The following is a 27191-nucleotide window of genomic DNA, read 5'->3' as shown; positions in this document are numbered from 1 at the left end:
CATTTTTCAGTTCACATCTTTAAAAAAAACATTTGTCTCTATTTTTACAACACGAATGGGTCTAAATGTTAAGAACAACCTGAAAATCAATTCTAAAATGGAGCCTTGTGAGGAGAATAGATATTTAAATCGTACTCGGGTAAAAGAAAATGATTCACAAACACAATAATCAAGCATCTGCAGGAGAAATAAGATTTCCTGCCGGTGTAACACACACGTTTCTCTTCAGATGTTGGAGGAAATCTTTTCCATCTCACCACAGCAGTGACGGAAACTTTGTGGTGATGGAATCAAAGAGTTTCTCGTAAAGTTCCATGTTGGTGGTGGAGATCTGCAGCAGCTGTTTCCTGTCTGAGAATCTGCTTCTGGTTTGTTGGCTTCATTTGTTCATTAACCAGCGTCGCTCGTGAAAAGCGAGAAGTGAACCGTGTCTTATTTTTCTTACACTTGTGGCGACGAATAACATAAAGTGATACTTTAAAGTATTTAACAAGTATTTACGCTTACAACATTTATCTTTTTCCTCTGTGTAATTAAGTCAGGAAACAGTCAAATAAATTCCCTTATTCCCTTTTTCTTTGTCTCTGTTGCTTCTTCAAACGTTCTCATTTCGCACCAGATCCAATGTGACAGTAACACGCACTGATACTAAAGAAGCTAAAGTCATTTAAACATTATTTTATTGCATCTGTTTGAAATTGTATTCAATTTTACATTTTTGTTAATATTTTTAATAATGTTTTTATCCCCTTTTATTGACTCTTTTCTTCTATTTATTATATATATTTTTAAAAGTATTTATTTTTATTAAATCTTTCCAAATCTATTCTATGATATTTTATTGTCAGCATTTGTATTTGTTTGGCTTATTCTGGGCTCGTCTGTTGATTGATTTCCCACATTTAGATTTTTTTCCCACGGCGTTGGAGGAAAACTCAAACAAGTAAAAGTAAGATGCTGCATGGTTCAAGTCACGTAGAGCCTTCATTTGTTTATCTCTGCGTTTAGAGTCACTAACAACAACACACACACACACACACACACACACACACACACACACACACACACACACACACACACACACACACACACACACACACACACACACACACACAGTAGAATATCTGCAGTGAAAATCAGTCACTCAAACAGACGTGACGTCAGCCTGACAGAAGGTCAGAGGTCACTGCAGCCTCACAGCAACACACAGATACAGATGTGTAAACAGATGTGTAAACACAACACGGACACGTCCCACTCAGGAAGAACAGGCTGCGTGTCGCTGACAGTTGTTTAAACCTCGATCACGTATCCTGAAGACGAGTCTGACTCCGACATTCAGACCCACATTTCATTTAAACTCTCCCTTTTAACCGGATTCCCATCTGAAGCCAGAGAAAAGCCACACAGACACTAGGAGTGTGGCACCTTTCTTACATGAAATAAAAACAAATACTTCCCTGTGACGTCTGAGAAACTCCTCGCAACAGATTTAATTCCTCGTTGTTTCAATCAGAAACAAGTAACAGTAAAAAGGCTTCAGACACAAACGTGAAACTCTCGGAGTAATAAACTGAGTCTGGCTTCACTTTGTGTTCAAACACTCCAGTGAAGTGAATTTGTCGTTCAGACGCAGGAACTAATTTTATTGTTTGACTGTTTCCACAACATCGTTTCATCAGGGAAGTCTAAAAGGGAAAATTGGTTTAAAACACGTCTTGGTCTCAATTACTGTGTGTGTGTGTGTGTGTGTGTGTGTGTGTGTGTGTGTGTGTGTGTGTGTGTGTGTGTGTGTTTGTGTGTGTGTGTGTGTGTGTGTGTGTTAATGTCACCTCATGTGTTTATGAGTTGTTCCACTATAACAGATTGAAAGAGGAGACGAGTCGTAAACTGTGGAATCATTTTCTTCAAACAACGTCTGCGTCATTTTCAAAATCTCCACTAGATGTTTTTTAATTTTGTCAAGTTTACTTTTCTATGGAAGCCCATTTTTATTATGTCATCTCCAAATCTTAACTTTTTATTATAATTTGATATCTTATCACTATGATTTCTACCTCATAATTTTGACCTTTTATAATTTAGATTTAGCATCGAGTCAGTTTGAGGGTTTTTACTCCCTCACTGGTGAAAATTGTCTCCACACTCATCAGTCTTTATTATTTTTAGTTAATATTCTATGTATTTAAATTTAAAATGTTCTTCTCATTCTCTTCGTCTTCTCTCTTGTGTGTACAGACAATTAGAAACTTTCTTTCTTTAAAGTGCAACATGAATAATTTCATGATATGTACTTTCATTGTAAACTTATACTTGTATTATTATTATCATTGGAAGGAGGAGGACAGAGGAGAAGAGGAGACGAGAAGGAAACAGGAGAGGAGGTGAAGGGGAGACACTATCAGGGGGAGGAAAGAGGAGAGGAGGGGGCGATCAGAGAGAGAGAGAGAGAGAGAGAGAGAAAGTTAAAACTCAGCTCCGTCACTTCGACCTCTTTAGTTTTGTCTCAGCCGGACTCACTCCTCTCTTCTTCTGTTCTTCTTGTTTACACTGAAGAAAAATTATTTTTATTTAACTACAAGTTCCAGAAGGAGACAGAGAAACATCCACAGGTGAGAGTCATCAATTATAATATGTACATTTCTATTATTTTATTTAATTTTGAAAGGTTTTATTCATTAATTGTAGTTTTACAATGAGCACAACGTCAATGTCATTTGTTAAGATCTTATTCAGGTGAAGTTAATCAGAACATGCTGTTTGTCTAGATCTGGATAATATGAGAATATTGGTGTCCATGGAAACGTAGTCATTGTTGTGAATCTGTGAAGTGGAGCCTCCAAACCAACCACCTGTTTTCTTTATGTCTCAGATTCCAGAATCATCCAACTTCATCTGAGAACCACCAACAACTAGATTTTACTCTGTCGTGGGCTTCTAGAAAAGGCTCTGGACTCGGAGAAGGCTCAGTCATAGAATCTGTAGAACACTTCAGTCTCTAGAAAGTGGTTCAGGAGTCGCAGCAGGATCCAGGATGTGTTCAGGTGCATCAGATCAGGGTTCTGGAATGGGACCCAGATTCAGTTCCAGATCTACATCCAAGCCCTGGGTGTTTATCGCACAGCTGATTGTCTGGTGCTTGGTGTTCGCTCCTCCAGTCGGTTGCCACAGTAACTTCTCATCTCTATCAGATGTGATGAGGTCGGGCCTGTCTGATTTCCACAGCACCGACTCACCCCTGCCACCCGGAGCAGAGAATCAGATCCAGACCCCAGAGCGAGACCCACGTCTGGTGCAAGAGACCGTGAACAAGCCTCTGGTATCTCTGGACTCCCACAAGCTGAAGCACTCGAGCAAGTTGAGACACAAGCACGACAGAAATCCTCACCTGCCGTCCACCAACTCCTCTGTGGCCGCTCGCGAGCTCCCAGCGTCGCCCCCTAGATGTATCCATGTGACGTCAATAAACGTGGCCTTCAAGTACATCAACACGGTGATTTCCTGCGTGATCTTTGCTGTGGGGATCATTGGAAACGCCACCCTGCTGAGGATCATCTGCCAAAACAAAAGCATGAGGAACGGACCCAACGCTCTCATCGCCAGCCTGGCCCTGGGAGACCTGATCTACATCGCCATCGACATCCCCATCAACATCTACAAGGTTTAGTGTGTTGTTTGTTCTCATGACACGTGGCAGCTTCTCACAACTTGGTTCAGCAGATATTAAATAATCAACATTTCTACGCTGAAAACATTTATAAAGTTCATTTGAAGGGGTAAATTTGAGTAATGAAAACGTGATTGATAAGAAGCTTGTTGCATTCAGCTTCCTGTGTTATCAGTGTGTGTGTTGTGTGTCTCAGTCAGGAAGCCGAGTGTCACACTGACACGGAACGGAAATAGATGAGATAACGCTCTGCACACACTCTGAAACTGTGATAATCCGTTAAAGCCTTGTGTGTGTGTGTGTGTGTGTGTGTGTGTGTGTGTGTGTGTGTGTGTGTGTGTGCAGCTCCTGGTGATGCGGTGGCCTTTTGCCGACAGTGTGTTCGGCCTCTTCCTCTGCAAACTGCTCCCCTTCCTGCAGAAAGCTTCGGTCGGCATCACCGTCCTCAACCTGTGTGCGCTAAGTGTGGACAGGTAACGTACACACCAACGTCTGCCGTCCCCCCCCCCGCCCCCCATCTCTATTAAAGAGTGTGTTTTTTCAGTTTGAGAGCAGGATTTATTGATCTCACCTTCAGATTTTGTAAAGCTTTCACTCTAAACTCTGCTCTTGCACTCAAACAGCTGGTGCTTACACTCAGATTCTCCAGCTTCAGCTCTTCTCTCCTTCTCTTCTCATAAAGACTGAAATCAGATATAATCATTAGTACTAATAACAACAATTATACGTCTGCATTGCTGAAAGAACGATCAATGGTTTGAAAAGTTCCGGTTGTTGTCCCCAGGTATCGTGCGGTGGTGTCCTGGTCGCGGGTACAGGGCACAGGTGTTCCCATGGTAACAGCGGTGGAGATAGTGGCGATCTGGGTGCTGTCCCTCGTGCTCGCCGTGCCGGAGGCGGTCGGCTTCAACATGGTCAACTTCGACTACAACAACGTTACCATTACGACCTGCATGCTGGAACCCAGGACGCCTTTTCTGGCTGTGAGTGCGTGTGTGTTTGTGCACGTGTGTTTGTGCATGTGTGTTTGTGCACGTGTGTTTGTGCATGTTTGTTTGTGCAGGTGTTTGCCAGCGACAGTAATGATCTGCACTCTTAAAAACAGGTTTGTCAGAAGTAAGAGTTTAAGATATATTTTTTGGGAGTTTAGATGTAAAATGGAATTTCCAGGCCTGAAAATTCAATAACAATATCAACTTGTTGACTCTCAGTTATATAATATAATATTTCATGGGTGAAGAATAAAACCGGCTAGAGGGTTTGATCCTGGTTGGTTCAGGGCGAGGTCTCTTTAGTTCACACAGTTTATAACATAATTTCCTGTTTACGACTGAAGTCAACAAACTGCGTCCAGGCCCTGGAAACTGAGCCCGGGTCAGCTGACCTGCCATCAGGCTTTATTCATTAGAACTGGACCTTTCAAAACATTTTGACCACACCCACTTGATTCTGAGGAGACTTTTCTCTCCACAGACTCAAAGTGGGAACTGTCGGTTTCTCTGTGATGTTAAGGTCTCGACCTGAATATGTAGAGTAAAGAATGTGAGACCTGATCTATCTTGATTCTGAGTTGTGTTACCTCCTCCATGTTGTTAAAGTGTGTATTTCTGTTTGGTCCAGTTCTACCGGGAAGCGAAGGACTGGTGGTTGTTTGGTTTCTACTTCTGCGTCCCTCTCATCTGTTCTGTGGTTTTCTACGGCCTGATGACCTGCGAGATGCTCCGACACCAGAAAGGAAGTCTGAAAGTCTCACTGAGCGAGCACCTCAAACAGGTACACACACAAGTACACACACAAGTACACAAACATGCACACAAACATATACGCAGCTTCCATTGCTCGAAAAATCGTCAAGACTTCCACTTGAAAAATGTGCAACACAAGAACATCAACAGCAGTTTATGTAAAACCAAAAACACAGTTGGATCATCTGCAAAGACATTAACTTTAAATCTGTAAAAAACAAAAAACAGAGTAAATGACATCATGTCCTCTTTCTTTTTTTTAAACTTAAATTTAGTTTCAACCATTTCCACCACCATCAGCTCTTGTGGTTTTAATACCGAAGACTTTTGGTTTTGTCAGTACCAGTAAAAACAAAGTGAAGCATGTGAAGTCGGACATTTCAGATCCACTTTCTCTCTCCAGCGTAGAGAAGTAGCGAAAGCAGTTTTCTGTCTGGTGTTGATCTTCGCTCTGTGCTGGTTCCCACTGCATCTGAGTCGACTGCTGAAAAAAACCATCTATAGATCCCATGATGCTCGTCGCTGTGACTTCTTAAAGTAGGTGACCGTATTATTTACCATATAGTTCTACCTCTTTGCTCTTCTGGCCCTTGTGAAGAGTGGTTACATGTCATGTGCTCTTCTTCTGTTGCTCTAGTTTCCTGTTGGTGTTGGACTACTTCAGCATCAACATGGCCACCATCAACTCCTGCATCAATCCCATCATCCTCTTCTTCGTCTCCAAGAAGTTCAAAAACTGCTTCAAGGTAAAAACTGAGTTTGTGTTTGTGTGGTTCTGATGACGGTAAACGTCCAAGCAGCTGAGACAGAGTGACATCAGGGCGGGGTCACGGGGTCAAAGGGGCGTGACACATCGATAACATGAGATAAGAGAGTGAGAGAGAGACAAGGAGGCACAGACTGAAAGACGCTATCATGTGTTGTGGGAGTGAAAATACCTCGGGAAAAGAGATAGTTGACCTTTGACTTGTGGGAAGTGAGCAGTGACATTGGTTTAAAGGGGCACTCCACCGACATTAAAGGAGATACTTCACTTTTTAACCACTCGTGAGTCGTCTGGCTGCGATTCCTCATCAGGCCCTTTAACAAAACCAGGTCAAACGAGAGCCCGACATTTCCTACATGCCCTGGAAGGGGTTGACCAATGTCTCAATGTTTGAGACAGAGGCTGAAAAGAGGAGGTGCAGCGATGGACGGTCTGAGGACAGTGACGTGTTCGTAGTATTTCCTGTAACCAACTGTTTACATCATGTGACCAGTGTACATGTCATGTGATAATCTGTTTTCAGGTGTTAGGAGATCCTTTTGGTTTTGTGTGTATCAGTGCGGACGTAGCCTGTGTTTGAATGTAGTCACAGGAGAGTTGCATTATGGGAAATGTAGGCCACATCATTTATGGGTCTGTACTATTAGGGACCAAAATTCCTTTGTTTTTTTCGATATTAAGTTACTTTTTTCTTGAATCTCTCAACTTTATTGAAGTAAACAAATTTAAATCGCTGGAGTTCCCCTTTAATCCGACTCACCCCCTGTCTCTCCGTCCCCCCCCAACCCCACCCCTCTGTCTCCAGTCCTGTCTGTGTTGTTGTTTTTATTCTGGCCCTTTCTCTAACAGTTTGATGCCTCTCCACCATGGGACGAGTCTGCAGTACAAACACCCTGAACACTGAGAGCGAGCAGACGTCCAACACCTGCACTGACGGACACATCCGGCCTCTAATGTTCATTATCAGTCCTTTCATCATAATTCTATATTAATATATTATGAACTATATGGTCAAAAGTATGTGGACACCTCTGTTCACATGCTTTCTCAGAGTTTGTGATCGGAGGCAGTTTTTTTTGGGGGGGGGGGCTGGGTACCGATGAAGTGAAACCTAATGTTTTCAGCTTGCAGTGATATTTGTTTAAAATTTTGTGACACTAGTCATGTATTTATTATAATGCACTAGCACCCCCCAGAGGCAGATTGATTTCATTACACCCACAACAGGAACCTGCTGAGTTGATAAATAACTGGTTAATGCTGATATTGATTATTGATATTGATTGAGTTTTACAAGTGGGTCTAAAGAAGTGTAAAGGTCAGAGGTCGACTGATGGAAATATTTAAAATGTGTATATGTAATATCATGAATTTTAAATTACCTTTGTGTGTCTGTTTGTTTTCTTATCTTTCATGTAAGTATTTATCAATAAAGTCATATTCTCAAAGATGTTAAGGTCTGTTTTGTGTTGCACGTGTGTGCGTTCATGTGTCTAATAAATTAGTCTGAACCAATGAGCTAATGTAATATTTCTTCTGCTGACAGTGTGGAGATGGTCATCCATCTCCACACTGTCTAACTTTATAGAAAACAGGATTTATATATAATATGAAAGATATAAATAATTGAAAACTAAATGATGCATTGGTTTGCTATTGGCAGGAAGTGGTATAAAAAATAAAATCTGGCCTTTTTTTCAGGCCCCTGCTCGAAAATGATATTCCCAGAATGAATAGAGTAAATGTGTGCAGCTACAGACTCTATATGAAGAATCCCTGCGTCTATATAAAGGTGTAAACATCAGTGAGTCGGAGCAAATGAACAAGTGAAGTGAAATAGAGTGGATATGAAATCATGCAGATGTTTCCGCATCACAACATCTGGACATCCTCTGTGCCACATTTTTATGATATAATTAGATTTGCCTGTTTGTGACTCCAAACACGTGACTGATGACGACAGAGATGATGCTCCTCCCTCCTCCATGTCGGCCTGACACCCGGAGGATCACCGGGTGGATGTGATCGATCGGGCCGGTGATCGGTGCCACAGCTGATCCGTTCAGTTCCGGTTACAGGGAGGAGGGGGAGGGGCAGGAGGATGCGTTGCCTGGTAACAGAGCCGGGGCAGCTCAGGAGGAAAACAGGGCATCAGAGCGAATGAGCATCTTCATCTCCAGCGGTGCGGTCCTCCTCCGCTTTTCAGTATTTATAACAACTTATAAATCAACATTTTATATATTAAAAACCTTTTTCCACTGTTCAGAAGATTAACAAGTTTATATCTAAATATATGTTTTTATCTGGTTTCTAACAAGTTGAATCACTGAGCTGATGCTGCGTGTTGACCTCACTGCACTTCATGATGAATGATGAATATTAAAGTGTGTCCACGTGTGTTAGTGCAGAACATTGATGAGTATCTTAACTTATCTTGTTCAGATAAGTTAAGATAATCTGCTTTAAATGCAGCTAAAAACAGAATAGAAGTAAATAGAACCATGTAAACACAATAAAAATACTGGAATATATAGTAGTGTAATGCAATAGATGAATATACAGTCTAAGGTATAGTGCAGTGTAACGTTGTGTGTATACGTGTTGTGTGCAGAGACGTGGGGGGGGGACAGTGGAGATGAGCCTGTAGTGGACGCTGACGGTGAAGCAGCCGTGATGCCGTGTTCCTGTGCAGAGTGGCGGCGGTGGATCCGCCCGCTGGTTCTGCTCCTCTACGCCCTCCTGCTGGTGGCCGTGCTGCCGCTCTGCGTCTGGGAGCTGCAGAAGGACAAAGTATACGATTCTTCTTTCTTCGTTCATCACCTCCACTTGAGAGCGGTTTCAAAGCCCTGCACTCACACTCAAACAGCCTCTGCTTGAAACTAAGAGCTTGCACTCAAATATTTTGTTGCTTGGACTGATCTCCAGCTTCAGCTTCAGCTCTTCTCCTCGTGCTCACACTGCTTCTGTGCTTTATTGTTGACAAGTGAAATCGTCTTAATTGTGGGTTTGTTAGCTATACTTCTTTGAGAGTCCTGAACGACTGGTTACTATAAGCAGGTTCATGCTCTCCCTCCCTCCACTGCTTTATTATTACACTTACTTCCCTTTGAAAGTAAAGCTAACGCACCCAGATCGAGGGAGAGACATGTTGTTCAAATCCAAGAGCAGAAGTTTCACACCAAGAAGACCTGAAGCTAGAGCACAGGAAATCTGACCGCGCTCTAAAGATGGAGCTCACACTCATCACTGAACTTTTCTCCGTCAGGTCGGGACTCACAGTAAAGCCTGGTTCATCGCCAGCATCTTTGTTTTCCTGATGATTGTGTGAGTCATCATCACACACAAACACACACAGTGACATGCCCATTTTAATCCAATATGTTGCCATAGTAACCGGACCTAGATGACCAGAAGTCGAGTAAAAGAACACACACCCTTCTGTGATTCATCACTTGTCTCCACTACAGCTAAAGAAATCTACGCCTCCTTTATTTCCTTCTTTCTTTCATGTGACTCCTGCATCATCTTCAACATCACTGAAGCTCTACTTATAATATTTACATGAATAGATATAATATTCCATCATGTATTCTTCTGGTTTCCTCCTCAGTGGCTGGCTCTGCGCTATCCCGGCCTGGCCATCTACGTGGACACGTGCAGGGAGTGGTACGAGGCCTACGTCATCTACAACTTCCTGTCGTTCCTGCTCAACTTCCTCAGTAATCAGTACCCGAGCCTGGTGCTGCTGCTGGAGGTCCAGCATCAGCAGCCACATCTACCGCCGCTCTGCTGCTGCCCCCCCTGGCCCATGGGAGAGTGAGAGGATGATTAATGTCGTCATAGCGACAGATGTGCCGACAGATGTGAACACGCGTGTTCAAATGTTCCTCTCTCTGTCTGTCAGGGTGCTGCTGTTCAGGTGTAAGCTGGGAGTCCTCCAGTACACTGTTGTCAGACCCGTAACCACGGTGATAGCGCTGTGAGTTATTTACTGTAACCATGGGGACACAATTTTGTACCATCTGCTAACACACTGTAAAACGTTTCTGTCTCCGTCCGCAGGATCTGTCAGCTCTGCGGCGTTTACGACGAAGCCAACTTCAGCTTCAGGAACGCCTGGTCCTACCTGGCCATAATCAACAACATATCTCAGCTGGTAAACACACGTCGCACACGCAGCGTCCAAATCTTAACGTGGTACCTTTATCATCTCGATCATGACAGCCTGTCCCTCTGCAGTTTGCCATGTACTGTCTGGTGCTGCTGTACCGAGCGCTCAGAGTGGAGCTGACTCCCATCAGGCCGGTGGGCAAGTTCCTCTGCGTCAAACTGGTCGTCTTCGTCTCCTTCTGGTGAGGAATGATGGAAGGTTCCTGGTGAAGGTCGGTGTGATCTCCGACAAACACACCTGGGACTGGGGCAGTGTGGAGGCCGTGGCCACTGGACTGCAGGTGAGACGTTTAAACACGTTGCTTCTTCGCAGTCATGTGATCAATTTATTCAAGAGAGTGGACTTTCGTGGTTTTTTCGCTTGCACTCAAAGCCCCCGCTTGTGCTCAAATTCTGTGTATTTTTGTTTGATAAATACAGGACTTCATTATCTGCATAGAGATGTTCCTGGCTGCCATTGCCCACCACTACACCTTCACCTACAAGCCTTACGTACAGGTAATCTATCTATCCCTCCATCCCTCCATCCATCCATCTATCTATCCATCCATCTAACCCTCTCTCTCTCTCCAGGAAGCGGAGGAAGGCTCGTGCTTCGACAGTTTTTTGGCCATGTGGGATTTCTCAGACATCAGAGTTGATGTCACAGAGCAGGTCCGCCATGTTGGTGAGTTACAATATTTTAATTTTCATTACTTAATTTTTAAATTATATAATCATAATTTTAATAGATTAAATTTTTTGTTGTTTATTTGTTTTTACAATTAGTGTATTTATTTATCTGCTCAATTTCATCAATATAAACAGAATATACTGTGTTTATTTTTAAATTATTATTTTTATTTTCAATTAAAACTTTTAATTTAATTTTAAATTTATTGACATTTCAATTCAAAATGTTCAGGGCTGCACCAAATTAATATTTTCATTATTGATTAATCTGATAACTGATGACTAATTATTTTATCTGTAAAATGACAAGCAAAAATCGTAAAAAGAAATGTTGTTTACATGTTTATGAAAAAGAAGATAATTTATCACGAGCAGCGAAGGAAAGCAGAGGGACGATGTCAAAGCCGTGTTTGTTTGTTTGTTGAGAAATTTTAAATTAGTATTTTGAAGATTTACCTGTGGCTGTTGGCGTGAAGCTGGTTTCTTCAGAGGGAGTGAGTCTTCGTCTGTGGTTTCACACGTCTGTGGTTCTTTAGTGTCATTGATCTGTTTGTTCTCTTTCACAATAAATCAACACGTCAGGTGTAAACAACAGAATGTGTCTCGTTAGTTTCAGAGAAGTCTCAGGACTCCAACAACTCAAAGTCTCATTGAAGAAAACTACAATTTTAAGAGTTTAAGAATAAAGTTGTAACAAAAAGAATGGTAAGTCGATTAACTAATGTCAGAATAATGTATCAGGATGATATTATATAATATAATAAGATGTTATTGGATTAATTTCTCTTAATTTTGTCTTTTTTTCTTCATTAACTAGTATTTTTGTATAAATATAGAAGTCATCACGTGTCAAACCCTGTTCTATAATCAGCCTATCTCGTCATATCGAAAGTGAAACTGTGAGGTACAGAGGACATTTTGGACAAAGGACGTTCAGCTGCCTCACGTCAGGACAGATTCTGGAAACAAGAAGAAAAGCGTTTTTCTGACGTCAAAGTAGGTTCAGGTGTTTGTTAACGTGTTTATGAACGTGTGTGTGTGTGTTTGTGTGTGTCTGTGTGTGTGCGTCTCCTCTGTGTGTGTGCGTATTTCTTAGTGCGTCACTCTGCGGACGTGTCAAAGATCACAGCTGCTCAACTTTGTCGCAAAGCGAACTGAACGTACAAAGTCACGAGGAATCTGGATTTATACTTTGTTATTGTTTTGCAACGTGTTAAAGTCTGAGCCTTTGAATCGGATGTGATAAAAAGAAAAGGTTCAGACTTTGACCACGTGACAAAGTCTGAGAAAAACAACCCGGTTCATGTGAGAGGGGTTGTTGTTCAGAGACAGTACCGTGCTGTCACCACAGGGGGGCAGTAAAGCCAGGTTTAGATGTTGGGACAGATAAAGAAATGTTTGACTATTTTTTTTCAGCAAGAACTGAACTGAAACATATAAACAAACTACAGACACATTAAATAACACAAATAAATAAATACAAATAAATGAACAGAACAGGGATTAAGATAAAAAACAGTAAAACAAAATGCAAAGGTACTCAAGTGAAAATATTAAAGTTGAGTTTTGATCTTGCAGACCAATTTAATGACGTTGTAATGCAGCTAAAATAGTTAGAAATAACAATAAGCATGTTGTAAATTATTTAAAAAAGTATGAAGTAATCTGGGTCAGATCTGACATGAGACTGAAATTCTCCCTTTATGAACTTTGGAGCCTTTGGAAACGTCTGTTTGTGTTTCAGCTGCAGAAATGAGGAAAAAGAGGAAGTTGAGTGAAAGCGCTGAGGCCTCCAGCTCTGAGTCTTCAATCAGGTAAATATCATGACAGGAAAATGAGTAAAGAGCAGCAACTGTAACTTGTGTCCTGTTTTAAACTGAAAGTTTCTCAGTCTGTGTCATTTTAGTTTCAGTTTCTTCACGATAAAAGTCCCCAGGAGCAGGAGCACAACCCCCCCTACAGCAAATATTCAGTTCATATGTTGGAAAATGTTGTGAAATCCTAGATGTTTTCCAGTGTCCAGTAGATTGAATTAAAGCCGATCTGTGTCAATGCTGGGTTCACAGCTTGTTTTCTACTCTCCCCCAGTGCCATGGGTTTTCATTGAGGGAAACCGAACCTCCCAGTGACTTTCTAGCAAATGCTCAGTGCTCTATTGTTCTTCTTGTTATTGCTCAAGTCAATGATTCCCCTGAACTGTTTGTTTTGTCTTATTAATGCACGTATATGATGTATAGTTGGTGAGTGACTGACCACTCTCTCCTCTTGTAGTTCACAGACGACAACAGATGGGTCCCAGGGTCCCAGTGGAGTCTCCTGGAAGAGTGATGCATCCATGCACGTACCACCTAACATAGGAGATGAGAGTCCTGAACGGTAACTCTACATGAATTCTGTGTCATGTCCAAACTCTTTCCCTTTCTCTCTGTTTCCAGGTATCTCTGACTCCAGAGCTGCAGGATTCAGACAACAACAATTATTATTAATTATTAATTATTATTACTATTATTATTATTATTATTATTATTATTATTATTATTATATGAATTGTCGCTGCTATCATTAAAATCCTCTTTACACTCTTATTGTTTTCATTATAACTAGTCAGAGCTGAAACCTGATGGTGGACAACTGTTCTCTCTCTCTCCCCCTCTCTCTCCCTCTCCCTCTTTTCCACCCATCTCTCTTCTACTCCCCATTTCTCTCCACTCACCCCGGTCGAGGCAGGTGGCCACACATTGAGTCTGGTTCTAGAGTTTTCTTCCCATGAATGAGGGAGTTTTCTCTCCACAGTCGCCAGAGCTGCTCATTGTGGGAACTGTTGGTTTCTCTATAAATTTTAAGGTCTTAACCTTCTATGTAAAGTGCCTTAAGATAATGCATATTATGATTTGGCGGTATACAAATAAGAATGAATTGAAATTGAATAGAATTTTGGCCTTAAACAGTAGAAGAACAGTTAACTAGCATAGGAAAGAACTTTGATTCCAGTGTCAAGGTTTTACCGTCGTCCACGATCAAGTGGACAGTCACAATGACCCAGATATTTTTCTTAAATGAAGGTGGAGACCAAAGACAGAGCTCAAAGGAGATTCAGAGTTTAATTTCTCCTCTTGTAGTTCTGAGCGACAGATGGGTCCCAGGTTCCCAGTGGAGTCTCCTGGAAGAGTGATGCATCCATGCACGTACCACCTAACATGGAGATAAGAGGCCTAGAGGTAATTCTACATTTAGTGTTTTTAATTAAAAGTACAGTATAATATCCTTAAATAGACGACACAGCTGGACACAGGTTACGCTGTCTGTCGCAGTCATGAATTAAATATCAATACAGAAAATAAAGAATGATAGTGTTGGTAACCAAATGACAAATCTCTCTTCTTGTAGTTCACACCACGACAACAGATGGGTCCCAGGGTCCCAGTGAGTCTCCTGGAAGAGTGATGCATCCATGCCGTACCACCTAACATAGGAGATGAGAGTCCTGAGCAGTAATTCGTCATGTCCAAACACAACTTTGAACAAAAACTGATGAAGAATTTATAAAAAAATAAAACTACTGCTGAAGGGGTTACAACGTGTTTTAGTTTGAGTGAATACTTTGACCAATAATGTGCCATTTGTTGCACTGCTAACAGCCAGATGACTGGGAGCTTTACCCAGCGGTCATGCAAACAGTGTCTCACGTCAGACTGGGATGAGTCGGACTCCCCTGTCCGACGTGTGCAAGCGCCAAAAACTATCTCAAAGCCATAAGAGATGTGATACGGTGGTTGATCTTACCACCACAACTAATTCTAATAAAAGATTTTCTTTTAAAATAAAAGCATTTCTTTAGATAAAGTATCAAGTTGATCATTTCAAGCCGAACCAGGGTTCAGTTTGATCTGGATCGAGACCACCTCTTTTGGTCAGAATAAATTGGTCCGTTGCTCCGTACTGTGGTCTTGGTTATTTTTGACTTTTCAGATAAACTGAAAGTCAAGGTCCCAGACCTAACAAAGTATGTGAGAGCCCAAAGTCACAAAGTCAGGATTTTGAGTTTGCTGGGATTTTCCACAATTTAGCTAAAATGATCTGCTATTAATTTAATGTGGAATATTATTGGAATTTGCAATGATTCATTGTTTGTTACAGGGTCCACCATCTCTTGAAAGCAAAACATGTTTTAAAGAGAAGAGAAATCACCGAAAAAAGAATTTTACCTTCATCTGTTGCTGGTGACAGTCGGGTTTCTTTGGACAACATCTACACAGAACTCTACATCAGCAGCACTGGAGAGAAGCGAGGGCAACAAGCAGAGCATGAGTTCAGTCAGCTGGAACGTAAATTGAAAATGCCTTCATTGTCGAAACATATGATGAACCTCAAGGATATATTCAGACCTTGAAATCCTGGCAGAAAAGCAAAGAATAGTTCTGAGCGGCATGGCGAGGATGGAAAGAACTTTTTCTGCGAAGAATTCCATCTGACTGGGCCAAGGGAGATACAAACACAGATATTGATTTTTGTTTTCTATTTTGCTTTCAAAGCTGAATTTGAGTACAGGTGAGAAAGCACTACAAGCTCCTGACGACTTCCACCCTGTACTCGGTGATTTGGGGAAGGTCAGAGCTATGCAAGCTACAGGTTGTAGTGATCCTGGAGCCTGGATGAAAGCAGACTCAAACTGGACTTTGAGAACATTGAGAGGCAAACATCTCTAGTGAAGAAACATCTCTGGGTAATCTCTAGTAAGCCTGATCCAGGGTAACCTTCTCGGATGCTAAAGTCTGGATAACTTCTCGTTCAGCAGCAGCCAGTCAGATCCCAGCAGAGTATGTCGACATGGTGACAGAGATAAGAGGGATATGATAAACAAAAAACTGAATATTTCATGAGGAGATTTAGTCATGACTTGGATCTTGCTGAGGATCACTTCACATATCCATTCTTCACAACATCTCACATTATTTATGTGCAAGATACTCTAATCTTCTGCTGGATTTCTGCCATATTATTCCAGGAAGTTTTTGCTGAAGACAAGAATGCTGAAATTCCTCAAACTCCTGACAGAAGATGATGGCACATTACCTGTTTATAAACAACGTAGAAACAGAAAAATGTACAAGAAGCCTCAGGAAAGCATTCAATAACACAGAGAGAATTTCTTCTGAAACTTCGGCAAGCTTGCGTTTGATCATCTGCAAGAAGAACAGCCTCATTTTCTATGAGGAAGACCTGGAAGCCTATGGCATTGACATAAAGAAGCATCTATCTCTGGATTTTCACAGTTCTTAGGGAGGAAGATGTCTTTTCCCACAGAAAGGTTTTCTTCTTTGTTCATCTGACCATTCCCAGGAGTTCTTTGCAGCTCTCGTTTATAGCTGTTTCATGAACAAACAAACAGAGAGCTCAACGACTTCCTGAAACTGAAAGAACCAACTTTACTTGAGCTTCTGAAAGTCACAGTTGACATAGTGTTGGAGAAGAAAGTGGCACCTGGTCTGCCTCTTTTTGATTCCTCCTGAGCCTCCTAGTTGGATCTAATAGATCCTTCAGGGTCTCATAACATGGCGGATCTTGTTTCCAAGATACCGATAAGAAAATATTAACTTACCTGAAATCCCTCAGGAGAAAGACCATCTCTCCAGAAGGTAGCATACTGTTCAGAATATAGTTAAAATAAATAGAAAACAAGAAGAGATTGAGGAATATTTGAAGATAGAAGATGGTTCAAAACAGAGCTGACTCCCCTGCACTGCTCGGCACTGGCCTATGTTTGCAGGTGTGTGAGAAAGAATGATCTGGATTTGTTGGACTTGAAAAGAGTTACAACACATCCAATGAAGAGCAGAAGAGGCTAGTCCAGCAGTGAGGAGCAACAAAAAAGGCCATGTAGTTTACTTATCATATATAAGATAATCTGGTTTCGTATTTCTTTCACTCCTGTAAGTATCATGAATCTTCTTCTTTCTATTCCACAATGATTAGTTGGATAAGTGGGACAGGAGGACTTTCTGTTATATTCTTTATATATATGTTCATACGTCCCAATCTTCTACTGTTGTACAAAGTATCATCCAACCCATCCTACTTAACTGTTCCCGTGATACTTCAACAATGTGACTGCTGCCAATGTGGTCCCCACACAACCTCTCTGAACTCTTCTGCAGGCCTTCACTGGCATCGAAACCTCAGTAGACCAGGAAGATGTCACTCGCTCAACTGTAAGCCCTTTAAATATACCCCTTTCACAACCTGATTAAGGTCGATGAGTCACGACAGAGACCCCGGTTCTGCAAAAGCCTGGTATCTGCAGCCCACGAATGAGACATCCATACCAACCCAGCTCTCTACCGTCCTATGCTCAATGTTAAAGGCTTGAATGTCTCTTATTCTTGTTGCTGTTTAAAGAGCGTAGACTGTTTCTTGCTCTGTTCTTAGAGTGCCATAGGATGTATATTTCAGGAGGGGTGAATGTGCAGAGTTGGGCTGGGGACAATAAACTCACTAATAAATGGTGCACCTCTTTCCTAATCTTATAACCTATTATCCACCTTAGACTCGCATCTGCAAATTGACGGCAGAGTTGGTTGAGCGTGTGGGCTTTGGGTGCGTTCCTGAGTCACCTCACAGAGAGATCTGGACCTGAGCAATAAACCTGAGCTGATTCGAATGAGCTGCTCTGTGCTGGTCTGAGTCAGAACTGCAAACTACCAAACACTGAGGTACACATTTATGCAACAAACTGCTGCACAGATATCGTAAGTTTTTATCTATAGTTATATATTATAATGCCTGTCTCCCCAATGTTCTCAGAGACCATGAATTGGGCTTCATACACCAAATAAGCGTTGATCTTCTTCTTGTCCATTCAGAGCTTATAGAACTGTGCAATTCTAACTAAATTCTGTGTTGTGTCAGATTGTCAGGTTGTCTATTCTTGACTGGATGTGATTTCTGGCCTTGGCTCTAGAGTCCAACCCCTCCCATCTGAAAAGAGCTGGACCTGAGCTACAATGATCCAGAAGAATCAGAATCAACCTTCTCTCTGAGCTGAAACAAGATTCAAAATACAACCTCAGCATTCTCATGTAATTATAATCCTTGCTGCATTCTGCTCTGTGGTTCACAGAAAAGCTCAGGGTAACGACTTTGCTCTCAATCTGAGCTGCTGCAGTTAACCAGACTAATGTTAGGTTGAGGGACCCCAACGGCCCACAAGTCGGTCAGGGGGCCAACAACCTGCAAGTTTAACATAGCGACTCTTAAGATACTGTGGGTAATGACCCGGAGAGGTTTTACAAATTGGGTTTGGCAATTGTACAAATAGTGTGCGACATCACCGCACAGCTGAGTTCTTGAGCTGAGAGAAGTGCTGTTGGAAGTTTTGGATTGTTCTTGGTTGGAAGATTTTAATCCTCATTTTCCTCCACAGTGATGATCATTGTGGAAGTCACCGGATGATACCAGGATTCAAGAAATGTAAGTTTCTGTAGAAATCCATTTAAGCAATGTTACAGGCTCACGGTCTTTCGATTGACTTTTACCTGCACTCCTTCTCCAGCTGCAGCCCCTGATGTGCAGGCTGTAGTCATTGTCCAGGTTTTGCAAAAGAGACATAATGAGACCTGGATTTCCAGATTTATTACTAATGTATGTTGCCAGCAGTGGCCGTAAAGCTACATTACTGAATCGATGCTCATGAAATTATGCACTTTCTTACCTTCAGGTGCCTGCGAGCTCACGTTGGACCCCAACACAGCTCACTTAAGAACCTCTGCCTGTCTGAAGAGAACAGGAAGGTGACCTGGGGGAAAGAGAAGCAGTCATATCGCCGTCACCCAGAGAGGTTTGATCAAGTGCCCTAGAGTGCTGTGTGAGCAGAGTCTGGATGAGTGCTGCTACTGGGAGAGGTTAGTGACGGAGCCCTTCAACATTGGGGTAACATACAAACCCACTCGCAGGAGGCGGGATGTAGACGTGCAAACTGGGATGCAGCTGACAAGTCTTGGAAGTCTGATTTGCTCCGATGAGGTTGTTACACTCTGCACTGCAGCCAGAAGTCAATGTATCCTCCCTCTGCCAGCGCTCCAGTGAATTGGGAGGCTAATATCGGTTGGCGGCTGGAAGTCTGTCCTTCTACAAGTTCTCTCTCCTTGTCGGGTTCACCTCCATACGCTGAGCGGCGTTCCAGTGACCCCTCTATCGGCTAATAGAACCGCACTCATTCTTCTGCATTATTTTGTTAGCCACTGTGATTAGCTGCCAAACTTTGCTCATGTGCAAACAAAGTGTGGCAAATTAGTACTCTGTCAACCTGTCAAACTTTTCCACTACGTTTGGGCCTCTTGTCTAAACAGCGTTTTTCATGTGTCTTAAACTGAGATTTTTACAAATGCCTTCCAAAGTACAGATTTTCCAAAATGGTTTGGGGCATGCTCATTGTTGGTTTGTTTGTGTCATAGGTTTAATTACAATTAGCAGCTATATTTAGCATATACGGCACCACATACCATTGATTCACAGGCATCTGCCGCCTCAATGTTACTCTGATCACAACTTTCTTATACTATTCTGACAGATTGTCAAAATTGTGTAGTTGATTCTTGTTGTTGTGGGTTTGTACCTCATGGTTGAATCCACTTGTATAAGTCACTCTGGCTAAAAGCTTCAGCTAAATGCCAATGCTCAATATGAGAGGCATTAATGTCGACCTGATCGCCACCTACTGGCCCAGAGAGGCTTGTTTGAGCATTTGTATTGTAAGTATACTGATATTTGCAAATTGGTAGGGTGAGGATCTATAACCTGCTGAAATGTCTTGTTTCTGTTTTGTATTTTATAACTTAGTAGTTATAATATTCCATCAATTCAGTGACCTTTATTCAACTACAAAATGTTTATTCTAATCAATGCATAATAATATCTTTCTGATGTTCTCCTTTACGTGGCTTCTATTGCACATCATCTTGTCTGGGAGAGGATCCTCACAAATTACTTCTGGTTTCTACGTTCTTTTACCCTGTCAAGTTTGGTTTTAGTTTTTTTACTTACTGTTGAAGTGATGGGGTTAAGGGCAGAGGGCGTCAACCCAAATTTTTTTACTACTTGTGATTTAAATGGACTATGTATTAGCTTTGTACTGTGTGTGTCCTTAATTCACAATAAATCAACACGTCAGAGTGTAAACAACAGAATGTGTCTCGTTAGTTTCAGAGAAGTCTCAGGACTCCAACAACTCAAAGTCTCTGATAGAAAACTACAATTTTAGAGTTTAAGAATAAAGTTGTAACAACAAGAATGATTAGTCGATTAACTAATGTCAGAATAATATATCAGGATGATATTATAATATAATAAAGATATTATTGGATTAATTTCTCTTAATTTTGTCTTTTTTTTTTCTTAATTAACTAGTATTTTTGTATAAATATAGAAGTCATCGTGTCAAACCCTGTTCTATAATCAACCTATCGTCATATCAAAAGTGAAACTGTGAGACATTTAAGACAAAGGACATTCAGCCTGCCTCACATCAAGGACAGATTCTGGAAACAAGAAAGAAAAGCGTTTTCCACAGTAAAGTAAAGTTAGGTGTTTTGTTAACGTGTTTATATGAACGTGTGTGTGTGTTTGTGTGTGTCTGTGTAATGCGTCTCCTCTGTGTACGTATTTCTTAGTGCGTCACTCTGCGGACGTGTCAAAGGAAGTCACGCTACTCAACTTTGTCGCAAAGCGAACTGAACATTACAAAAGTCACAGGAATCTGGATTTATACTTTGTTATTGTTTTGCAACGTGTTAAAGTCTGAGCCTTTGAATCGGATGTGATAAAAATTCAGACTTTGACCACGTGACAAGTCTGGCGCTCTTGGTTCATGTGAGAGGGTTGTTGTTCAGAGACAGTACCGTGCTGTCACCACAGGGGGGCAGTAAAGCCAGGTTTAGATGTTGGGACAGATAAAGAAATGTTTGGCTATTTTTTTTCAGCAAGAACTGAACTGAAACATAAAAACAAACTACAGACACACATTAAATAACACAAATAAATAAATACAAATAAATGAACAGAACAGGGATTAAGATAAAAAACAGTAAAACAAAATGCAACGGTACTCAAGTGAAAATATTAAAGTTGAGTTTTTGATCTTGCAGACCAATTTAATGACGTTGTAATGCAGCTAAAATAGTTAGAAATAACAATAAGCATATTTGCCATTATTAAAAAAGTATGAAGTAATCGGGTCAGATCTGACGCAGAACTGAAATTGCTCCCTTTATGAACTTTGGAGCGCTTTGAAACGTCTGTTTGTCGTTCCAGCTGCAGAAATGAGGAAAAAGAGAGTTGAGTGAAAGCGCTGAGGCCTCTAGCTCTGAGTCTTCAATCAGGTAAATAATGACAGGAAAATGAGTAAAGAGCAGCAAAAGAGGTTTAGCAGCGCACAGCTGTAACTTGTGTCCTGTTTTAAACTGAAAGTTTCTCAGTCTGTGTCATTTAGTTTCAGTTTCTTCGATAAAAGTCCCCAGGAGCAGGAGCACAACCCCCTACAGCAAATATTCAGTTCATATGTTTAAAATGTTGTAGAAATCCTAGATGTTTTCCAGTGTCAGTAGATTGAATTAGAAAACCGATCTGTGTGTCAATGCTGGGTTCCGCAGCTTGTTTCTACTCTCCCCAGTGCCATGGTTTTCATGAAATTGTTTTCCTTACTGAACACTCCCAGTGACTTTCTAGCAAATGCTCAGTGCTCTATTGTTCTTCTTGTTATTGCCAAAGTCAATGATTCCCCTGAACTGTTTGTTTTGTCTTATTAATGCACGTATATGATGTAGTTGGTGAGTGACTGACCACTCTCTCCTCTTGTAGTTCTGACGACAACAGATGGGTCCCAGGGTCCCGGTGGAGTCTCCTGGAGAGTGATGCATCCATGCACGTACCACCTAACATAGGAGATGAGAGTCCTGAGCAGTAACTCTATATGAATTCTGTAGTCATGTCAAACTCTTTCCCTTTCTCTCTGTTCCAGAGTATCTCTGACTCCCAGAGCTGCAGGATTCAGACAACAACAATTATTATTAATAATTATTAATTATTATTACTATTATTATTATTATTATTATTATTATTATTATTATTATTATTATTATTATATATGAATTGTCGCTGCTATCCTTTAAAATCCTCTTTACACTCTTATTGTTTTCATTATAATAGTCAGAGCTGAAACCCTGATGGTGGACAACTGTTCCTGTTCTCTCTCTCTCCCCCTCTCTCTCCTCTCCCTCTTTTCCACCCATCTCTCTTCTACTCCCATTTCTCTCCACTCACCCACCCGGTCGAGGCAGGTGGCCGCCCACATTGAGTCTGGTTCTAGGGGTTTTCTTCCCGTCAGAGTTTTCTCTCCACAGTAGCCAGAGCTGCTCATTGTAGAACTGTTGGTTTCTCTATAAATTTTAAAGGTCTTAACCTTCTATGTAAAAGTGCCTTAGATAATGCATATTATGATTTGGCGGTATACAAATAAGAATGAATTGAAATTGAATAAGAATTTGGCCTTAAACAGTAGAAGAACAGTTAACTAGCATAGGAAAGAACTTTGATTCCAGTGTCAAGGTTTTTACCGTCGTCCGATCAATGGACAGTCACAATAAACCAGATATTTTCTTAAATGAAGGTGGAGACAAAGACAGAGCTCAAAGGAGATTCAGAGTTTAATTTCTCCTCTTCTCGTTCTAGGAGCGAAACCAACAATGGGTCCCAGGTTCCCAGTGGAGTCTCCTGGAAAGAGTGATGTCCTGCAGTACCACCTAACATAGGAGATGAAAGTCCTGACGGTAATTCTCGTCATGTCCAAGCCTGGCTTTGAACAAAAACTGATGAAGAATTTATAATAAAAACTACTGCTGAAGGGGTTCGAAAAACGTGTTTAGTTTGGTGAATAGCACGACCAATAATGTGCATTTGTTGCACTGCTAACAGCCAGATGACTGGGGAACTTCACCCAGCCTGTCATGCAAACAGTGTCTCACGTCCAGACTGGGATGAGTCGGACTCTATCGGCTATTGGAAAAGCGCCAAAAACTATCTCAAGCCATAGAGATGATACCGGTAAGTTTGAATACTGCCACCACAACTAATTCTAATAAAGAAGTTTTCTTTTTAAATAAAAGGCAAACAACTAGATAAAGAATATCCAAGATCATTTCAAGCGAACCAGGGTTCAGTTTGATCTGGATCGAGACCACCTCTTTTGGTCAGAATAAATTAGTCCGTTGCTCCATTACTGTGGTCTTGGTTATTTTTGACTTTTCAGACTAAACTGAAAAGAGTCAAGGTCCAGACCTAACAAAGTATGTGAGAGCCCAAAGTCACAAAGTCAGGATTTTGAGTTTGCTCAGGATTTTCCACAATTTAGCTAAAATGATCTGCTATTAATTTAATGAAATATTATTGGAATTTGCAATGATTCATTTGTTTGTTACAGGGTCCACCATCTCTTGAAAGCAAAACATGTTTTTAAAGAAGAAATGCGGCATTGCCACATCTGAAGGTACTGGTGACAAATCGGGTTTCTTTGGACAGCAGCCTACACAGAACTCTACATCACACGCTGGAGGCGGAGGGCAACAAGCAGAGCATGAGTTCAGTCGGCTGGGCGGCTAGAACAGAAAATGCCTTCATTGTCAGTACATACACAGTAGACCTCAAGGATATATTCATACCTTCGTCTGGTCAAGAAAACCCAAAGAATAGTCCTGACAGACGGCATTCAGGGATGGAAAGTCTTTCTGTACAGAAATTCATCTGACTGGGCCAAAGGGAGATACAAACACAGATATTGATTTTGTTTTCTATTTTGCTTTCCAGGAGAGCTAGATTTGAAGTAGGCAGAAACTCACTCAAGCTCTGACCGACTTCACCCTGTTCTCTGATTGGAAAGTCAGAGCTTTATGCCAAAACCAAGGTTATGGCCAGTCCTGGACGGACTGGATGAAAGCAAGACTCAAACTGGACTTTGAAGAGAACATTGAGAAGTGACATCTCTGGTGAAGAAACATCTCTAGGTAATCTCTAGTAAACCTGATCCAGGGTAACCTTCTCCCGGATGCTAAAGTCTGGATAACTTCTGGAGTCAGCAGCAGCCAGTCAGATCCCAGCAGAGTATGTCGACATGGTGACAGAGATAAGAGGTTCTATGATAAACAAAAAACTGAATATTTCATGCGATTGATCATGACTTGGATCTTGCTGAGAGGATCACTTCACATATCCATTCTTCACAACATCTCCACATTATGTGCAAGATACCAATCTTCTGCTGGATTTCTGCCATATTATTCCAGGAAGTTTTTGCTGTAGAACAAAGCTGAGAAATTCCTCAAACTCGACAGAGATGATGGCACGTTACCTGTTTACTCTGACCATATTAGAAACAGAAAAATGTACAAAGCCTCAGGAAAACTTTCTGATAACACAGAGAATTTCTTTTGAAACAGCAAAAACTGCGTTAGTCATCTGCAGAAGAACAGCCTCATTTCCTACGAGAGGCCTGGAAGCCTATGGCATTGACATAAAAGAAGCATCTATCCACTCTGGATTTTGCACCACAGTTCTTAGGGAGGAAGATATTCTTTTCCCACAGAAAGGTTTTTTCTTGCTGTTCATCTGACCATTCAGAGTTCTTTGCAGCTCTCGTTTATGACTGTTCATAGACATGAAAAGCGACAGAGCTCAACGACTTCCTGAAACTGAAGGACAAAGAACCAACTTTACTTGAGCTTCTGAAAGTCACAGTTGAGATAGTGTTGGAGAAGAAGAATGACTTTGGTCTCACTTCTACGATTCCTCCTGGGCCTCCTGGTTGAATCTAATGGAGGAGGAATCTTCAGGGTCTCATAACATGGCGGACAACCAAGATGCCGATAAGAAAATATTAACTTACAAAATCCCTCCGGAGAAAAGACCATCTCCAGAAAGGTAGCATCAACCTCTTCAAGCCATGATTGAAATAGAGAGACAGAAGAAGTCAAGAAAGAATTCAGGGAATATTTGAAGATAGAAGATGGTTCAAAACCAGAGCTGACTCCCTGCACTGCTCGGCACTGGCCTACACATGCTGGGTATCGAAGAATAATCCTGGTTGATGGGACAAATTACAACACATCCAATGAGGGCAGAAAGAGGCTGATACCAGCAGTGAGGAGCAGCAAAGGCCACATGTAAGTTTACTTATCCTGCTGTAAGATAATCTGGTTTCCAGTATTTCTTTCACTCCTGTGGAGTGTACGCTGATCTTCTTCTTTTTCTTCGTTTCACCAATGAGTTGGTGGATATAAGTGGGACAGGGAGGACTTTCCTGTGTATATTCTTTATATATATCTGATGTACGTCTCCCAATCTTCTACTGTTGTACAAAGTATCATCCAACCCCACATCCCTGCTTAACTGTTCACGTGATCGCCAACACGTGAGGCTGCTGCCCAGTAATAAGTCTCCCCACTTCCTCTACAAGGAACTCAACTGTAAGGCCTTCACTGGCATGAAACCTCAGTAGACCAGGAAATCTGTCACTTTCGCTGCCGCCCTTTAAATATGCCTTCTGACACAGGTTAAGGTGAAATAGGTGCGACAGAGGCCCGGTTCTGCAAGCCTGGTATCTGCAGCCCTGGATAGAGACATCCATTACCAGCAGCTCTCTACCGTCTGTCAATGTTAAAGGCTTGAGATGTCCCTCCTTGTTCTTATTTGCTGTTTAAGGGCGTAGACTGTTTTCTTGCTCTATTCTTCGTGCCATGGGATGTATTTTCAGGAGGTGAATGTGCAGAGTTGGAAACAGGGACAATAAACACTCACTAACTAAATGGGTCACACCCATCTTTCCCCTAATCTTATAACCCTATTATCTACCCTTAGACTTCGCATCCTGCAAATTGTGACAGAGTTGGTTGAACGTGTGAGCTTTGGTCTCACGTTTCCCTAGTCTCGAGAGATCTGAATGAAGTAACAACAATATACAAGATTCAGGAGTAGAGCTGCTCTGTGCTGGTCTGAGGAGTCAGAACTGCAAACTGAAAACACTGAGGTACACATTGTCTGGCGACTGCACACACTCCAGATATCATAGTTTTATCTATAGTTATATATTATAATGCCCTGTCACAATGTTTCTCAGAACCATGGTCAAACTATCACACTCCAGCTTCACTTCCTACCTTGGCTTAAACAATATTTATACTGAAAAAGAACACCATGTAAGAACATGTTCCATCCGGTTGCATGAATAAACACCAAATAGCGTTGATCTTCTTCATCCATTCAGGCACAAAAACTTCAAGCTGATTAACTAAATTCTGTGTTGTGTCAGATTCTCAGTTCATCTGGTGACAAAGACTGGATGTGCGTTTCTGGCCTTGGCTCTAAGTCCAACCCCTCCCATCTAGCAGAAGCTGGACCTGAGCTACAATGATCCAGGAGAGTCAGAATCAACCTTCTCTCTGAGCTGAAACAAGATTCAAAATACAACCTCAGCATTCTCATGTAATTATAATCCTTGCTGCATTCTGCTCTGGTTCTGAAAAGCTCCAGGAGTAACAACTTTTGCTCTCAATCTGAGCTTCTGACTTTAATCCTCATTTTCCTCCACAGTGATGATCATTATTGGAAGTCATAGGATGATACCAGGATTCAAGAAATGCTGTAGTTTCTGTAGAAATCCATTTAGCTTAATGTTACAGGCTACGTGCTTTGATTGACTTTTTGCCACTCCTTCTCAGCTGCAGCCCCCTGATGTGCAGGCCTTAGTATTGTCAGGTTTTGCAAGAGACATAATGAGACCCTGGATTTCAGATTCAGTATAATGCTTAATGTTGCCAGCAGTGGCCGTAAGCTTCCATTACTGAGAATCGATGCTCATGAAATTATACTTTCTTACCTTCCAGATGCCTGCGAGCTCACGTTGGACCCCAACACAGCTCATAAGAACCTCTGCCTGTCTGAAGAGAACAGGAAGGGTGACCTGGGGAAGAGAACAGTCATATCGCCGTCACCCAGAGAGGTTTGATCAGTGCCCACAAGTGCTGTGAGCAGAGTCTGGATGGGTGCTGCTACTGGGAGGTTGAAGTGACGGAGCCCTTCAACGTGGGGTAACATACAGCCACTCGCAGGAGCGGGATGTGGACAATTGCAA

General features: G+C 41.6%; 2 protein-coding genes, 1 long non-coding RNA gene and 1 pseudogene across 5 annotated transcripts in view; all 4 read left to right on the top strand.

The window, feature by feature from the left end:
* The first annotated feature begins 2879 nt into the window (after positions 1 to 2879).
* LOC118102905 (endothelin-1 receptor) lies at positions 2880 to 7257 on the top strand. Of its 2 annotated transcripts, none has more exons than XM_035149507.2 (7): positions 2880 to 3661; positions 4013 to 4140; positions 4452 to 4650; positions 5288 to 5440; positions 5816 to 5949; positions 6050 to 6158; positions 7028 to 7257. In XM_035149507.2, the coding sequence occupies exons 1-7, from the start codon at positions 3035 to 3037 to the stop codon at positions 7073 to 7075; spliced, it is 1398 nt and encodes a 465-aa protein (XP_035005398.2). In that variant the 5' UTR covers positions 2880 to 3034; the 3' UTR covers positions 7076 to 7257. The 2 variants fall into 2 exon arrangements, with proteins under 2 accessions (XP_035005398.2, XP_035005397.2); XM_035149506.2 differs by having other exon boundaries at positions 6984 to 7257.
* A 1594-nt stretch (positions 7258 to 8851) lies between these two features.
* LOC118102978 lies at positions 8852 to 11674 on the top strand (annotated as a pseudogene).
* Positions 11675 to 11871: 197 nt separating this feature from the next.
* The window catches only part of LOC118102878 (NLR family CARD domain-containing protein 3-like), a 32201-nt gene continuing 16881 nt past the window's right edge, over positions 11872 to 27191 (top strand). For both annotated transcript variants that reach the window (XM_047338796.1, XM_047338795.1), the window contains exons 1-3: positions 11872 to 12016; positions 12765 to 12834; positions 13292 to 13396. In XM_047338796.1, the coding sequence (XP_047194752.1) occupies positions 12773 to 12834; positions 13292 to 13396 (167 nt within the window). In that variant the 5' untranslated portion in view covers positions 11872 to 12016; positions 12765 to 12772. The remainder of the gene's footprint in view (positions 12017 to 12764; positions 12835 to 13291; positions 13397 to 27191) is intronic.
* On the top strand, positions 18039 to 27026 carry LOC124851337. Its single transcript, XR_007032380.1, has 3 exons — positions 18039 to 18096; positions 18441 to 18487; positions 26944 to 27026. It is a non-coding gene; the product is annotated as an uncharacterized LOC124851337 (long non-coding RNA).

This window comes from Hippoglossus stenolepis, chromosome 23 (assembly GCF_022539355.2).
Source record: "Hippoglossus stenolepis isolate QCI-W04-F060 chromosome 23, HSTE1.2, whole genome shotgun sequence".
Taxonomy (NCBI): Eukaryota; Metazoa; Chordata; class Actinopteri; order Pleuronectiformes; family Pleuronectidae; genus Hippoglossus; species Hippoglossus stenolepis.
The sequence above is the reverse complement of the archived record's forward strand: the minus strand, read 5'-3'. Positions and strand labels throughout refer to the sequence as shown.

Bases quoted from the DNA above. Each gene is read 5' to 3' on its own strand.
- LOC118102905 (XM_035149506.2), top strand. From the start codon at position 3,035: ATGTGTTCAGGTGCATCAGATCAGGGTTCTGGAATGGGACCCAGATTC. The intron at 3,662-4,012 runs GTTTAGTGTGTT...GTGTGTGTGCAG, and splicing joins TCCCCATCAACATCTACAAG to CTCCTGGTGATGCGGTGGCC. The intron at 4,141-4,451 runs GTAACGTACACA...TGTTGTCCCCAG, and splicing joins TGTGCGCTAAGTGTGGACAG to GTATCGTGCGGTGGTGTCCT.